Source organism: Marmota monax, unplaced genomic scaffold, assembly GCF_021218885.2.
Source record: "Marmota monax isolate L192 unplaced genomic scaffold, Marmota_monax_Labrador192_F-V1.1 WCK01_AAM20220418_F8-fsc00053, whole genome shotgun sequence".
Classification (NCBI taxonomy): Eukaryota; Metazoa; Chordata; class Mammalia; order Rodentia; family Sciuridae; genus Marmota; species Marmota monax.
The window spans coordinates 9,624,424-9,641,364 of record NW_026693153.1 but is presented as its reverse complement, the minus strand read 5'-3'; the positions used below and the strand labels follow the sequence as shown (position 1 = coordinate 9,641,364).

The window sequence follows — 16,941 nt, the reverse complement described above, 5'->3', positions numbered from 1 at the left end:
TCTGCATAGGCTTTGGAGCATGCTGGTTAGCAGGAAGGGTTTTCGTGCAGATACATCTGGGTCCACATCTACATTAACTTTATTTTAAAACTTAGGTCAGTAACCATACATTCAGAAAGGGTTGTATTGATTACAATCCTTACAGATATAATTAACTCTTACCCTTAATTCTTACAGTAAGAATTCTGTATGTCTTAGCATAATGACACAGAAAGCATTTAACATATATTGCTTGACAAGATACTGAAGGTGCAATAAATATTTGCTATTATTCTTAGTGGTATTCCCAGATTTAGTATATTTTTAAAAATTCCTTTGTATGTTCCAGGCCAAGGAGATAATTCCTTTGTTATGCGATTTTTGAATACCAAAGTAGTGATTAAACATACGTGGTGTCTTCCTTTGAAGACATATAAAAGTCCTAGGTAAAGAGAGATTACCAGAGCTTCTAGTTTTCTGCCTACCTGGGTTTTTTAAGACTTTCCACAGTAGTCATTTGACATTTAATCACAGCGGGAGACAGAATGTTTGATTACTGTTCTTGTCTAGTAGGTTGTTTCTTGCCTGTATTCCTACTCCCCTAGCGCAGCTGAGACACATTATTGAGAAAAGTCCACCAAGTCCTGAATTCTTCACTGCCCTACCTCTTGCCACACACATAGTTGTAGTGAATGAAAATATTACCTTTTACCCTTTTTTTCCAGGAAGTATTAGATTGTATAATTTCAGCTTTGTGCTGAATAGTCTCAGGAGCAATAGAAAACATAAATTTATACATATTAGCTAAAGGAAATAAGAGTGAAAGTGATGTAAATATCTAATCACTTCTCACTTTGCCTCACAGCTTTCCTTCTTTGGAAGGATTAATTTCCAGCTTGGAAAAGTTATTTTTAAATGGCTTTTTCTCCCATCACAGCCTGCAGTGTACATCAGAATAAAGAACCGAGCCCAAGATGAATATCTGACAGTCACTGGAAATTTAGCTGACACAAGGGCGATGTCTGTGTGCATCTCTCCCTACAGTGGAAAGAATACTCAGATCTGGTATTACTGTCGAGGACTTTTTAAATCCAAGGTAAACATCCCCACTGATATAGTACCCTACTTTTTGGTGTTTGGCTTTGGAAACTGGAATCTAGTTAAATTAACTGGCATAAATGAAACTGCAGCTTCCTAGAGACAGTTCACTGTGTGATCATAAAAACACTTTTATAAGTAAAATCAACTAAGAATTTTTGATCTAGAAATTTTAGGTTTTGAGAAAAACCATGGTTATCACATGCTATAGATATGCCTAAATTATTTTTTTAAACCAGTGATGTAAGTCACTGGATCAAAAATGGACAACGTGCTTTTGTGAAATAAAAATCAGCTATGTGAATCTAAACATGTTAAAACTCCTTTGTTTTCAAAATACATAATGAAGTGGTAGTAGAAGCAGCTGTTATTAGAGGATGTTAAGGAAATGAAAACTAATTTCATTTATTTTGTGACCCTTCATTATTGATACTGTGGAGTGTAGAACATTAGGTTAAAAAAAAATAAAAACATGTTTCATTGCATCACTAATGACTTATATACATCTCATGCTTCAAAAATGAAAAGCATCTAAAAACAATTATTGTCTGGATTATCTTCAGCACATCCAGTATTTTTAGAATAAAAACAAGATCAACATAATACATTTTAAGCTAACAGTAACTTAACATTTAATTCCAAGTCAATAAAACTTTACTGAACACTGTTGTCAAATGTGCATGCCCTCTTAAAAATAAGTACAGGACCTCTGTTTCAGTTTCTGTACCAACTCCTCCCTTCAGCCATAAAGATTTAAGATGTTTACTCAAATTATACTATAGGCTATTCTTTTAAAACATGGTACTTAGATGTCTATGACTTCTTCATCTGAAAGAAAAGGGGCCCTAATTAAATTGATGTTAGCAAATATAATGTGGTACTGCCATTCTATTTCTTCATGCTTCTAGGCCAGTGATACATGTCTTGATGTGATTGGTGGCCGGGACACACCTGGAGCTAAGGTAGCCCTATGGACTGAACATGGACAGTTCAGGCAAAAATGGAGACTGAATAAAAATGGCACCATCAGTTCTTATCTCAGTGAGCAACTTGTCCTTGATGTTAAAGGTGGGCCTTTGATAATATGCAAATGTTTGTATCCCTGGATATCAGCTTAAATTCTAAACCTCTTTCTTCTGAGTAAAGGACATTCTGATATATGAGGGAAATGATCCTTTATGCTTTTATGCTTGAAAAAATTATTTTTACAAACCAATACACTATATGCATCAAGCAGGAAAAGCTCAACAACAAAGTCTTTAAAAAGGTTTTTGTTCATTAGTAAAGTTGTAAAATTTTCATTTGCAACTGTAATGTTTGTAAACCCTGGGAACAATTCTCAACTGAAGCATCATAAACCATAATGTCATCTGTTTCTTGAAAAGGAATATCTCTATCTTCTTCTCCTGAGTCATCAAGGTCCTTCAGTCTTCAGTTAAAATTTAGGTAGATGTCAGTTAACCTTGTTTTTTAATTCAGCAAGGTCATGGCCATATTACTCATGGCTTTTGCTTTAATTGGCTTTAGTCACACGGCCTCTGCTGATGTAGAAACAAAAACACAGTACCTGACATCCAGCCAGAGTTCTCTCAAAGTAGTTTGTTCTGAAGCATGGCATTGTTAGGGCACACTGCTTCTACAATCACGTATTATACCTCTTAATTTTTCAATGTGAGTCATAATAAGGTCCAATTTGAGGTGAATAATGGCTATGCCTGTTCAAACTCTATTTTTTACTTCAGACCACTATGTAAATGACATATTCATCTACTTAAGCAGTGGGCTGAACAAAAGCTTGTGAAAATGGTGAAATTGCTTAGCACCGGTGTGAACAAATAATCTTTTCTTTTGGAATTTCTATTTCAGGAGGAAACTACTGTGACAAGACTCATGTCATTGTAAATCAGCCCCTGGAGGGAAAAGAAACACAGAAATGGGACATTGAAATACTGTGAGAATCAACACCATCCCTAGAAGGAGCAAAGGAACCTCACCTCCCTCACTGATGTATGCATGTGGAAAGGAAGCTACTGTGCCCTCTACTGAATCGCTGCACAGAATCAACTTTTCCTTCAGGAGCTAAGGCTGCTGCTCTTGCACCATATTCTTGCCAGTTATTCAGTGTATCTATGAAGAAAATGGTATGATTTCTGGGAAAGGTTTTATTCCTGATGGATTCCAGTTATGGTGAGCAAGTTTCCGAAAGTCTGTGTTTTCTTTCCTATCTACCAAACATGAATGCTATTCCTGATGGCCCACTATAGGATGTTGGTGATGCTGTCACCTGTATTAGCTATTAATATCCCACCAGACACCTGTATGACTGCAAAGCACAGGAAAATAAACTATATCATACTTTTGTAAAAAAAAATAATTTTAGAAACATCTGAAAATGTATTTAAAAAGACTTCCTCTTAAGCTGCTGCTGTGTGTAAATAAGTCTTCAAATTTCTATATTGAAGCTTTTATAATAGAAGTATCCCATGAGTATTTAAATACTTTTAACTGACTCCATGGAGGGACCTCAGCTTTATTAGGCAAAAGGCACCAGGACTGGAATATTTTCTGTGGCCATTCTTTGCTCAGTCTCTCAAACTGAAAATGCATGTTACCTTGGAGTGCCAACCTCACATTTTAGCATTGGGTCACCTGTCCTGGTGCTGAGACCTTGCCCTAGATTTTGCTTGATTTGCCGTTAAGGAGAAATGTTCATAAAAAGTATGTCACTCCTTTATAAGAGTCAAATTTTTGTCTGCCTGAAATAAAACTCTGTCCAAATTTACTTTTCAAGTAAAGGTGCAGTTGATTTCTCTACTAGTTTTCACTCCCATTTTAAATAGCTTATATTAAAGCAAAATCAGGAAATAATTTTTTACTTAGTTTCCAATAATCATTACCACCTTTAACAGCACAATTCAAAAGCATTTTCCTTCCTGAGTTGGATTTAAATGTACCTTGAGACAACTGTTTCTTTCATTCCCAACTTTTGCCAGAATGCAGAAAAATACTCTATTTTTATATAGAAAGATTAAATTCTCTAATGATATTTTTAAAAATATCAACCTATATGCACTTTAGAATGTAAAAATAACAATATTTTAAACTCAAGACCCATTATTTTGAGTATTTTTTATAGACTTGGTGTTTCCATGTAAATATTTTTTCCCCCTGAAATCTCAGGCTCTTGTCATCTTTTAAGCAGAATCTAAAAACTTTCTCAAGTCCATAGATGTTGAGTGCCTCCCATGGGTGTGGCTGTATTATTTAATGAGACTAATGTTATAGGGATAACTTTATTTTAACAGGGAAGCTTGTGTATACACCAAGGTATGTATATTTTCATTGTAAAAAAAAAAAATTTCATGTTAATATTTTTAAAATTGTTCTAGAGCCAAGAAGGCGCATTAAAGAAGTTATTTCCAAAGAACAAAGATTAATGACATTTTAGTTCTACATCATACATTTTTGGAGTTGTGCCTTTTCTACCACACTGGATTAAAGAAATTTGTCAAAAATATGGTTTTGTCACATTCTGGGACACCTTGTAATTTCCCGTTGTGTTTTTTTTTCCCCTTCCATGTTCCCATATATTGATAAGTAAGGACGGTTGACAATTTTCTCCTACCCAACTTCCCATTAAAAAAAATTTAAAAAACGAGCAAGTAAAATAGCAGTTATTTGATTCTATAACATCACTAGATTACTTGGATCAAACATTCTGTCCAGAGGGATAATACCAGGCTTTCCTTTTCCTCATCTGTAGTAAGCTTCAGGTCCTTGACAGAAATTGCTGAACTATTCCAAATTTGCTTCAGTGCATCCACATGTGAAAAAGGGAAACGAAGTCCATGAGACTGAAAAAGGATAAGTTTAATTTTTAAAAACTTAGTTTGCTGAAGTGGCATTTTCACATAAACCTTACATTGTTGTTTTTGATACCCTTCAGAAACTTCAGATAAGCTCTTTTCATCAACTATAAAATTAGAGAAGTCACAAAACTTGCTGATGCCCATTTAAATCAGATGAAAATCATTCTAATTTAAGTAGTGGTATTATTAGTCATTTGAAATGCCTTACATTTACATTTATTTTACTTTTCCTATAAAGCTACAGGTTCCAGCTAGTATCTTTTTAAAACTGGTCTGTATCACAGTGATATCAAGAGGTAAGTCCATAATGCAGCCATAAAAGGCATATTACATATATATAAAAAAATAATTGATAATTCCCAGCCACCACCCAAATCTCAGCAACATCTGTTTCCATTAGAACAAACCTCTATTTCCTCCTCATTTCCCATCATGTGTATTTCTCTCCTATTCTTTAGAGAATGATAGATGTAAACCATCTTTTCTTGAGCTTCATCCTTTAAAGAAAAGAATGTTAAGTCATCAACAAATATTGAGGGCTTCAGTACTAAGAGGGTTTTCCAGTAAGTGAACACTAAGAAAAATCTTAAAGTCATGTTGCTCAAATGAAATTATATCTAATCTTTAAGGAATCCTTTGGGCAAAAAGTTATATGTATGGACATATACACATTGTATAATTCATCAATGGGAACTTAAAAGTCATTATTTTAAAAGATGGTATCTTCAGGAACTTGATTTATATTAATCATATCTGCACACTTTGTAGCCAATAAATAAAAAAAAAAAACAGCTGTGTAATTTATAGAAGAATGACACTTGAATTGTGATAGCATCCCAAATGACCCCTACTTCTTTCTAGAACCTTTTGTCATTCTTTGTTACACATTGTCTCAAACTAATTGGTTGTCAAAATAACTAGAATTTTTTTAATAGTGTACTTTTGAGGTTTTATATATGTCAACCCTTCCAGGTCTGGCCCTGATGGCTGGTACAACATAGAAGACGTGTGAATTCCTCCTCAATCATTCATGGGGCACCTTCCAAATGAGCTGATGAGGAAGAAACAGGGTATGGAACAGTCCTCAAGGTCCTTAGTATAGGGAGCTTTAAAAAACCATAAATGCAGAGGTTCTAACCCAGACCACAGGAGACTTGGAATTTGATTCTTTTTTTAGTTGTCAATGGACCTTATTTATTTATATGCAATTCTGAGAACTGAACCCAATGCCTCACACATACTAGGCAAGTGCTCTGCCACTGAGCCACAACCCCAGCCCCAGGAATTTAATTTTTTAAAAGCTTTCTTGCTGATTCCACAGTCAGCTAGTTTTGAGAATCATGGGCTAGATAGATAGCAGGGTTACAGAGTGTAGACTATTATTTTTGATCTATGGGATTAGAAGTTGAGAAGAAATATCAGCAAAACCACACAGAAATTGATGCAAATGATCAGAGAGGGACTGAAGAAGGGATTCTCAAAAACATGGCCTGCAGTAGGATGGGAAGCCAAGAGCAGACATATTTACATAACTAGAAATGAAGGAGGAGACTCTGAGGGGATGAGGGGAAGCCCTCAAGTATCCAACACAAAGGAAAATTTGGAACAGTAAGATTTTGGCATTATCTGACCAGAGTGATGGTAAACTGAACACAAATGGATTCCTGAAGGAGAAGGGCAAGGACCAATACTCCTTTTTGAATAATAAACTGAGGCCTATAGTGGAAAGACCCTGGGAAGAGAGGAAATCCCTCTTGGAATACTCACAGATCGATCCTGATCTGGCCCTACTGTGAGGATGATGTGGTCCTTAAACTGCAGACTCACTGTGCTGTCCAACCTTGGTAATTTTCCACCTAGAAAACACCAAAGAAAAATCCAACCCTTCAAAAAAGGAAACCAGCCATTCAAACTTGCTTGCAGTACAAATGGTTAGGAAACTAATAGTCTGCAGGTGAATCCAAATATGAGTTTGCATCCTTATGCTTATGGAGCTATCTTTATTGTTAAGACAGATACACAATTAGATAAAAGTTCATGAGTACATCCAACAGGTAAAAATAATGCCATCAAAACGTGGTAGCTACTGCAGTAGACTGGGACATATTGCCATCTGGCCTGAGCACTTATTTCTCCAGTATCTATCCTCCAACAGCTTTTCCGAAACAAGGGACTATCTGAGTTCAAACTGTACCACTCCATCAATTCTTAACTATTCTTAACTGTGTGGCCCTGGAAGTATATGTAGGTCAAGTATAGTGTCGGATAAAAGCTACCTGATAAAGTTCACAAAAAAAAAAAAAAAAATAGTCACTCTTTTCTAAAGTGAACTTAACTTAGTAAAAACGCAGTCACTATTACTGGCAGGCCTTACAAGGTCCTCTGGCTGGGGAGACTCTTAGGGAGGTATAACTTTATTGACTAGAAGAGCTAAGACAAGGAAACCATTAGGGAAAACATTCTGGGTCATAAGATGGAACTTAGATGGAACTTGCAAATTCTATTCTGTTAAAGATTAAAACACTGCTGGTAAAATACTTGATTTGAGTGGATGCAATAAAAATCTCAACTCCCTTCAAAGTACTGTTTATTTCAGTGGTTCTAACCTGGTGATTAGTAAAATACACCCCTCACTCAACTCTGAAAAAGAGAAGCAGCCAGTGAGCTGGCCTGGCAGCTGGTAGGGCCTTTTATGAAGCAACAGTGTCAGATAGGACCACCCTAACCATGACAGGTCAAGATAAAAACATTCTAGACCCATATCTGAACTCAGACAAAAACAAGAACACTGTCCAAACCGCCAGTGACCACACTCCCACCTGGCTAAGGAATGACTGCTGCTGCTGACCCATCGTAACATTGCCTTATGTGTTCCACCTACCCATTGGATAAGAAGGATTCTGACCGGGTCTCTTCTAAATCCTTCATCCTGACAGCATCAATCCAGAGCAATGCTCTACTTCCTCGAACCTTCTCCAAAATCACTTAGTTCAGGCCCACATCCCTAAGTCCTTTCTCATGCCCTTCCAATGGTGTGCAGTCTTCTCCATTGCAACAAATCAATAAATACAACTTTGGGTTCAAGAGGTTGTTCTCTGTAGCCTCTCCTAAAAGACACTGACATCCTCTATCCAGAGGCATTATGTCAGTTGCAGCCTAAACCTGTCATAAATTAGTCACCTAATTTATGTGGTGACTTCAGTTTTCTTGCATTTCATCTGACAATGATAACATTTTACCCACCTTTGCCTTAATTCCAACAAGATTATTTCAGTGTTTAAGTTCTTAAAATTTCTTGAAGATTTTGACTAGCAGAGTACACATAAGTATTTATATCTATATTCCTAACCCAAAGACAGGGCTCTTGTTTTCCAGCATGCTATAAGTTCTTTGCAAATGACTTGTGAGGTACAGGATGCTAATGAGTGCAGTCCATCTAGTTTAACTCTATGTGCTAAGAATGGATTTATGCCCACATTAATATTAAATTGCTTCTTAATTTCCATCTGCTCAAAGAGGGGCCTACCCAGGAAAGCCTCAAATGTACCCCCCGCCCCAGCCCCAACCACCTAGAAGAAAACAGAAAGCTTCACCTGGTGTCGACAGCTCTGTTCCATCTCCCGTGTAGTAAGGGGGGAGTCTGTGCATAACAAAATCTTTCTTCATGTCTGATGAAAGCAGTTCTTTGGTGCTTTCCAGCCGGTCTGCAAGAGTCCTCAAAAAGCCACTTAATCTTGTTGCAACTGTTGTGGTTTCCACCTGCTAAAAACACAGAAGTGAGCCTTGGTGGGGACTCAAGCAGAATTTACTGCAGAGGTCCCAGTCTCCACAGTAGTATGCTGAGCCTAACACCAACCACACACTACAGACAAAATTCTGTGTCATTTCAAGAGAGGACAGGAATAACCAGAGCTCTTAAGAACCTTATCCTATTACTTCTTCATAACCTATTCATGTTATGCTGCCTATTGTTAATAAAAAAAGAACAATTTTCAGGATTTTTCCTAGAAAGGGATCCTTAGACATACAGTGCAGTCTGGCTCTGCCTTTGGAAAGCAAGTCACTATTCTAAGGTCCTGCTTCACTTTTGCTCCACCCAGCCCTCATTTAATGATCTTCTCAAAACTAACCAAACAGTACTCATATTTCAAAATGCAAAAATATGCAGGAGCACCAGCGAATACACAAAGGCCTGGGTCTCCAATGGGTTTCTTCTCTAAGTCATCATTGGAACAAACCTCTATTTCCTCCTCATTTCCCATCATGTGTATTTCTCCTGGCCAATTTATTCAACAAGCACTCCACAATGCCTGCTACTATCACTGTGAAATAAAGTAAGAGAGCTGTTTATGCAACACCCACGATCTCTGGATGGCATCCATTCATTTTGCAAATCATATAGCTCAGCAGGCAACACAGCAGAAGAACTTGGCTCAGCTGAGTAAAGAATCCTAGATCCCCAGAAGGTAGGGCTTCAACTGGCCTGGGCTGAGGCTGCCACTTTCATCTCCACATGCCTTTCTTTACTCTTACCATGAGCAGCTGCCGGGGTATTCCAGTCCGTAATGTTATATCTTCCTTTGCAGTATCAAACACAAGCCCTGAAATGGTGTCCAAAAGGAAATCTCCCCATGAACTAGAACATATACCATGAAAAAGAAAGAATAAAAACCAGTGAATACACACAAATATATGCAAAATGCCTATTACTAATAAAACCAAAAACTACAAGTGGGGTTTCAACCTCCCAGCCCAAGCTTTCTGAATTCAATTAATTTGATGTTACTCAACATGAAAACCTAAGATCTTCATTGATCACACTGCTTCTTTCTCTGCAGGCACTCACTTGGAAAATTAAAAGTGGAAAGTTAAGTTTCATTCACGATTTTTCTTAAAGATATCAGAAAAATAATCAGATACTGTCATAAAATAGGAAGTCCAAGGGACCAAAGCTTTAACACAAGTATCTCTGAGGAGCTTTGTAGGAAATTTAACACTCAGGCGATCTAGAAAAAGTATCTTTTATGCAATAAATCCAAGAGGAATACATTTAGGGAAACAGCAAGATCTCCAGACTATGTAATTACCTGAACAGTGAAATGTTACATTTTCCACTGCACTTTAAAAGAGGGAAGCTGCTCTTTAGTAAAATATCCACCAACAACTATTTCAAAAGAATTGATTTCTAGCAATGGTTTTACTGGGGTAGAGGGAGAAGCCAGTGGCCAAAAATAACATCTAAGGATAAGCTCAGTGTTCAATTACTTTTGCTTTCTCTGGGGTAGTAAAATTGGCTCATTCTTAACCAAGTGCCACTGTAAGAAACACTCTCTGTGGGGTTGCCCTCTTTAAACATTTCTTAGCTTGTTTAAAATTTTCCTGTGTTACCAGCAGATATCAAATTGCTGGCTATGTGCAAAATGGAAATTCACAGTATGACTTTTGCTTCTCACTCAGTAAGGAAAATTAACACTTTTATGTTCCCTTTCTGATGAAGTGGCAAATTAGGACAAAATCCACTTGAGATGTACTTTCCCCAAGGTATCCACTACCTGGTGGCCTCTCTGCTTTGTGACTTAATGCCACATCTTTTAATTGAGCTTCAACTGTAGGACACATGCAGCAGCATAAAATACCTACTTCCTTTGCACCGTTAATAGGTGAAACTCATATGGCAACAACTGAGAGGAGTTCAACAGCAGTTAAAAAACAGTGCTCTGTTCTCTAAACAGAGTTAGGACAGACCTCGGGACTTTCCAAAATTCAGGAATAATACCTCTTAAGGGGTTCACTTTGATAAAACAGCCAATTCAACCTGCTGTTGCCCCACAGAGCAGGCCCCAAATGTTCCAATAATGTTGCCATGAGAAGGTGTTGGGGAGAAGCCCCAAATCTTCACCTTCCTGCAGGAGCTGACAGAGCCCAGGCTCAGAGCAGAAGACCTCCAAGGAGCAACGGTCCTCAAATTACACAAGACACAAGTCAGAGTCTAGTCTAGACACATCATTTATGGTGCCCACCCACAGACATGGGCAGCAACCTCTGTAACTTATAAAGTTCCTCCCACTTACAGGTGACTGGATAAGGATGAGATGGGATCCAGGGGCAGCCTACCAGAGCTTCAATCTCGGGATCGGGAAGCAGAGTGAGAGTCAAATATTTAACAGCAGAAACAAATAGGTTCAGTGATACAGAGGGAGGTCACAAGTAACTGATGACAGCATGGGATAAGCCAATATGATGAGTACACAAAGCTGAAGAAAGAAAAGGAGGGAGCAAAAAGCAATGACCAGAAAACCAGATGGTGACAATAACAGAAATGAAACAGAAGCAGAGAAAATTCAGGAGCAAGGGGGTAGCAGAGCAACATTAATGAGGGGATACCAGAAGATGCACATGGGGCAAAACAACTTGGCTGGCAAAGTCCAGAGCTACTCTAGACCCAGAATGAACTTCTGTTTCCAGATTCTGTGGCAGGGCCCTTCTACAGGTCTTATGACTTACTCCCTCAGTTGTTCTGCTCTTGAGCTAGACTCAGATTTTCTATTCCTCACACTTTAAGAAACCCAAATAGCCACAGTGACAAAGACATTTTTTTTTTTTTTTTTTTCAGAATTAAAGCCTAATAAAGCTTGGGCCTTCTACTTGTGGGCAAAGACAGAACTGACCTCAGGCCCAATTTTAGCCAGTTCCTTCAGTAAGGCTCTTAAGCATAGGGGTAAATCTCATACTGAAAAATCAGGTAAGGAAGAAGAGGCATGCTTACTCATTTTGTAAATCATGGCTTCGGAAGTAGGAAAGGGTCATACTATCCCCTGGACCTAGAATGTTCTCTCCTACCCCAACCTTCTGACTCACCCCCACTTATGCACACTTTAGGACTCACTCAGGGATAATGTCAATTCATTTCTGAAACTTTCCCTGGCACTCAACTAAGTGAATTCCTCTATGTTCTACGGGTATCTGTGCAAACCTCAGATAGAATTTATCACACTGTTTGGCAACTATTTACATATCCATCCCTTGATCCTGCCACCACTTCCAAAGTGTCAGTTTTCTCAAAGTCCATCAAAATGTAACCTTTGCATTCCTGACAACTAGCAGGAATAGTGCATGCCTACTGAAAAAATGAACTAATTCCTGTCATGATTTTAAGTGGATCTATTTTTATCTCATGTGCTTTTAGTTCCCCCCTGTTCCAGGCTCCCTTTCCTACTTAAATTTCATGGACTGTAAAAACTGGAACTCTTAAGAGATTAAGAGGTTTCAAAGGTTCCAGAATTTTGTTGGGGACTTTGGAAGTGTTTTGAAAACAGTGGTAATGGCTGTTCGAATCTAATGCCAACAGACTCTACATTTAAACATAATTCAAAATGACATATTTTATGCTACATATATATTTTGCCACAATAATTTTTAAAAATAAAAAGAGGTAGGGATAGACAGGGAGAAGGAGAGAGACACAGAGATTACAAGCCCAGCCTGGCATCACTAACACACTGACACACCCATAGCTACAGTTTTTTTTTTTTTTTTTTTTTTTCTTTTCAAACTATGAAACCCTTTATTCAGGCAATTTCCCAGTATTCTATATAGAGTGAGATCCATGGTGCTCCCAGGAGCAAGTCCAATGGGCCAATCATACACATGAGACATCAAAGAAATAGGGAAGTCAGCAAGGAGACAGAAACAAGAGAAGGTGGCCAACTCTCTCAGGTCCCTGCTGAATGTGGCTGCTTGGGCCATAACTCAGAGCTGTCCTGGGATGCTAGGTTGAGGGCAGAGCATTTACTTGTTCTGGTAGGTGCTGATGGTCACATGAGTAGAGTGGGCCAGCCCTGAAGGAGTGTCCGCCTGATGAATGGTCCCTCTGGGGAAGTACAATAAATCACCTGGCTAAAGGAGAAAGAAAAGGTAGAGTTAACAAGAGCTATACTTCTCAGTCCTCTTTTTTTTTGTTTGTTTTGATACTGGGATTTAGCCCAGGGGCACTTAACCCCTGAGCCATATCCCCAGTGCTTTTCTGTATTTTATTTAGAGACAGGGTCTTGCAGAGTTGCTTAGGGTCTCACTAAATTGCTGAGGCTGGCTTTGAACTCGTGAGCTGCTGGGATTATAGGCGTGCACCATTGTGCCCAGATAGTCCTCTTTGTTTTAATGAGATAAATATAGGTATTGAGCTTCAGATCTCTACTCAAACCCACTGCTTCATGGGACAATCTCCATCCAGCTTCACTGTGTCCATGAGCCTGTCACTGTGAACCACAATCCACCAGAAACTTCCAGGCCTAGAGTCACTGTCTTTATACGCAAGCTGACACCAGATACACCTGAAACTACCCTGCCTGATTCTGGGATCCAGGAAGGTGTTCCTGGGGAGCATATTCTCTCCCTCCTGGTTAAGAGTGAAGCTTGTCATACTGATGCTGCCATTTATGGACTGCTGACCAGGGCAATTCATTTATCTTCCCTAAGCCTCAGTTTCTCTTTTACTAGAATGGGGTAACAGCCCCATACCCCATAGGATTAGGGACATGCAGTTTTCAAAGATCCCAGGGCAAAGATGGGTATGTGCTATGTGCTTATATTACATATCTTGGCTGCCACACTACCACCCTAATAATATTTGAGCTCATCCAGGAAGGGTCAATTACCCATTTTATATTCCCCAGAGCGCAACCTAGCAAAGCACCCAACACACAACGTATGTTCAAAAAATGTTAGATAAATGGATGAAAAACTATATTACTCTTATTTGAACCTACAAACTAGATATAACGAAAGATTATCTTCTTGGGCAGATAAGCCCAAGCCCTTTTACCCCTTTACTCTCTCCCAAATAAACAGATGAAAAAATTCTTCCCAAATTACTCCTGCCCTGAGCTACCTCCTCCCTAATCCCACTGAGACCAACATTCTGTAACTGCCTAAAGAGAGAAGGAATCTTGAGAGCCATTCATCTCCTCTCTGAAGAAAGGGAAGCAGTCTAGCTCAATAGTTAAGTAAAAGAGCCCTAGAGACAGAACTCAAGAAATACCACCTTTAAAAGAATTTTAAAGATTTCCCTCAAAGCAAAAGCAATATACATTTATTTATATTTTTGGCTGCTGATTTGCTTTAGATTTTACCAAACTGACAGTACTGCAGGTAAATAAATGCTTTACTGATACTTAAAAGAACCATTTACTGAGTGTCTCTCTGCTGGCTCCTGTGTAGGTGAGAGCCTCACATACACATTTCATTCATTGCACAAACATTTGATCAATGCTTTCCAGCCCTCACTGGAAAAGGCAAGGAAGATCTCCCTGAGAGTTTCCCTCCAGAAGGAATGTGATTCTGCCAACACAGTGGAGACCACTTTTGGACTCCGGCCTCCAGAACTATAATAAATTTTTTGTTACTAAAATAATCATTATGGGCTGGGGTTGTAGCTCAACAGTAGAGCGCTTGCCTAACACTTTCAAGGCCCTGGGTTCGATCCTCAGCACCACATAAAAATAAATAAAATAAAGGTATTGTATCCAACTACAACTAAAAAATACATATTTTTTAAAAAAATCATTAACACTAGTACATACTTTTATACCTCATCAAAGTAATTTCATTGTAAAGGGGGCATCAAAATAATATCCTTCAATTCTTATATCCTACAAGGTAAATATTATGATCTCTGTTTTAATGAAGAAGAACATACTTAAGTAATTTGTCCAAGTACAGGAGCTAAGTGATAACATCTGAATTCAAACTAGCTCTGTCAGATCCCCAAGCAGAGGGTTGTTATTTTTGCTATGGGGGCTGTCTTCACCCTAACACTCCTGGTTTGGCAGATATACTGCATTGACTAGCACTGCAATAGTGGGAAAACGGGTGACAAGGGCTTCAGCACTCCCATAGTATCTTCCACACACTTCTCCCAACCAGAGTGACTCAGCTTTTGTTTCATATACTGGGCAATTTCATTTGAATAGGTATACTGATTAAAATTTCACATGTATGTGCATATACACACTTGAAAAGCAGTGTACCTCACAATGCTGTTTTTCTCCTTCCAGGAGACTCAGAGCTTCTGTTAATAAACAGTGTTCATTGAATGTTTAATGGGCATCTGTTCCATCTCGTCCTCTAAGTCCCATGGCGACAGTACAGAGAATTCACACCCTCCACACTTGAAGACCACTATGAAACCTGACTTTCTTCAGCATGACAAATAGCCAGGCTGTCCACCTAAGCAACTCAGCCCTGGCCTCAAAGACCCCAGATGGCTTAGTCTCTAGCTTAAACACAATCAACCAAGAGTCTGGTAAATGTACAAGGGAGGCTCGGGCAAACTCTTTCTCTAAAGGGTCAAATATAGTATTTTTCGCTTGAGGCCATGTGTTCTCTATGGCAACTAGTAAACTATGTAATGCAAGCAGTCACAGACATACTTTAGGAATAGGTGTGGCTTTGTACCAATAAATTCTATTCATAACAACAGGCAGTAGGCCAGGTGTTTGACCCATGGACCATAGTTTAGTGACTGCTCACCAAAGGCATATAAAATCAAGGTTACCTTTATTGTTGTTTATTTACTTAACTACACTATAATTAGGCCCAATCCTAAAAAAGGAGATTGCTTTCCCCTAGTTCTTGGCAGATAAACAGGCAAAGATCTTAAAAATCCAGAAACAGATATAGGCATTGACAAGAATTCTATACTAATTACAACTTGAAGATGAAATAAGTACAAAAACAATAACTGTATGTAAGTAATTCCATTGCAATATATTCTATTACAAGCATCTCTGGAATAGCTTGAATTAACCATTGTTTAATTGCCACTAAAGGAAATTAAAGTAGCAATAAAGTAGAGTATAAAGTTTAATTATGGAGCTTTTTTAATACTTCAAGTTTTTTTCTCAACAACCTCTCCTGCTGGGGACTGGCTATGTTCCCATCCATGCTAACGGCTCAAAGACAGATTTTCTCAGCAAAAAGATGCCAATGCACATGATAAAGCCACCTGGCTCCCTGGAGGAAGAATCCTAAAGAGCTTTCATTAATTACTATTCTTCTAGTAACTATATGCAGGGAGAAAGAAGGAGTGCAGAAAATAGTCTGCTGCATAATCAGGAGGAATGTGGGTTATACTAGAGTTTTTGCAACCAAAAAATGAAGAAATTCCTGGCCAGGCTTTGCCTAAGCAACCTACAACCCATAACGCCTGCTGTCTTAGATGTAGAAAAACTGCCCAAGGCCAAATCTTTCACTTTTTTTCTGGAGAAGTTCATGGCACACTGAATTAACTTTATTTCTGTTGAACTGGATCATATATGGTTATAGATTATTTGAGAAATCAATGTAATACTTCCTTAGCTCACTTCTCCAAGTACAAATCCCCAAGACTCCTTCAGAACTTGCCTGTGCTGGCTAGTTGCAAGGAGAGCCATCCTACCTCAGAGTCCCAAGGATACATTCCCACAGGGACGGTTACACAAACTCTAAACCTCAAACCTGAACTTGTCTTAGCAACAGAGACAGGCCAGCTCAAAGAGGTGCCCATATGGTCACTCCATACCTTTAATGTGAACTCATGTGTTGGAGTGCCAATCCTGGCCTCAGCCTCCACGCTGTACTCACGTGCCAGGGCCACTGTGGGTTTGTAAAGGCGCCAGTGCTTCTCTCCCTCCAGCTGCAGGATGAAAACCTATAAAAAGCCACAGACCTGGGAGGTCAGAGAGTTTCCTGACAATTCACGTGCAAAATCTTTCAGAATATTAGTTCTTTGAGGGGGTTTAGACAAATCCTAAGTTTCAGATAAAAATTAAAAATGAGAGAATCTGAAATGCATGTCACTCCGTGCAATAAAAGTGGCTACTACTGGTTTTATTTTTTTAAAACAGGTAACCATGAATCCTGATACTGAACAGATACTCATTTTTTTTTCACATTGTTAGAGCATTGCCAAGTTCTTTATATTAACAGTCTCACTCTTGAAATCATCTTACAGACCTCT

General features: G+C 38.5%; 2 protein-coding genes across 4 annotated transcripts in view; one reads left to right on the top strand and one right to left on the bottom strand.

Moving 5' to 3' along the window:
* Window positions 1-4,735, top strand: part of Crybg3 (crystallin beta-gamma domain containing 3) — a 119,195-nt gene extending 114,460 nt beyond the window's left edge. Inside the window, exons 20-22 of the mRNA XM_046455286.2 lie at window positions 917-1,075; window positions 1,986-2,145; window positions 2,944-4,735. Of these exons, the coding sequence (XP_046311242.1) occupies window positions 917-1,075; window positions 1,986-2,145; window positions 2,944-3,032 (408 nt within the window). The 3' untranslated portion in view covers window positions 3,033-4,735. The remainder of the gene's footprint in view (window positions 1-916; window positions 1,076-1,985; window positions 2,146-2,943) is intronic.
* Riox2 (ribosomal oxygenase 2) overlaps window positions 1-16,941 on the bottom strand; it is a 47,467-nt gene that overhangs the window by 19,036 nt on the left and 11,490 nt on the right. For 2 of the 3 annotated variants that reach the window (XM_046455288.2, XM_046455289.2), the window contains 7 exons: window positions 16,504-16,632; window positions 12,739-12,842; window positions 9,480-9,582; window positions 8,540-8,708; window positions 6,714-6,802; window positions 5,354-5,443; window positions 4,718-4,931 (listed from right to left, as the gene is read on the bottom strand). In XM_046455288.2, the coding sequence (XP_046311244.1) occupies window positions 4,773-4,931; window positions 5,354-5,443; window positions 6,714-6,802; window positions 8,540-8,708; window positions 9,480-9,582; window positions 12,739-12,842; window positions 16,504-16,632 (843 nt within the window). In that variant the 3' untranslated portion in view covers window positions 4,718-4,772. Of the gene's footprint in view, window positions 1-4,717; window positions 4,932-5,353; window positions 5,444-6,713; window positions 6,803-8,539; window positions 8,709-9,479; window positions 9,583-12,738; window positions 12,843-16,503; window positions 16,633-16,941 lie in introns of those variants that run through there. The other variant, XM_058582913.1, reaches the window with a different exon arrangement.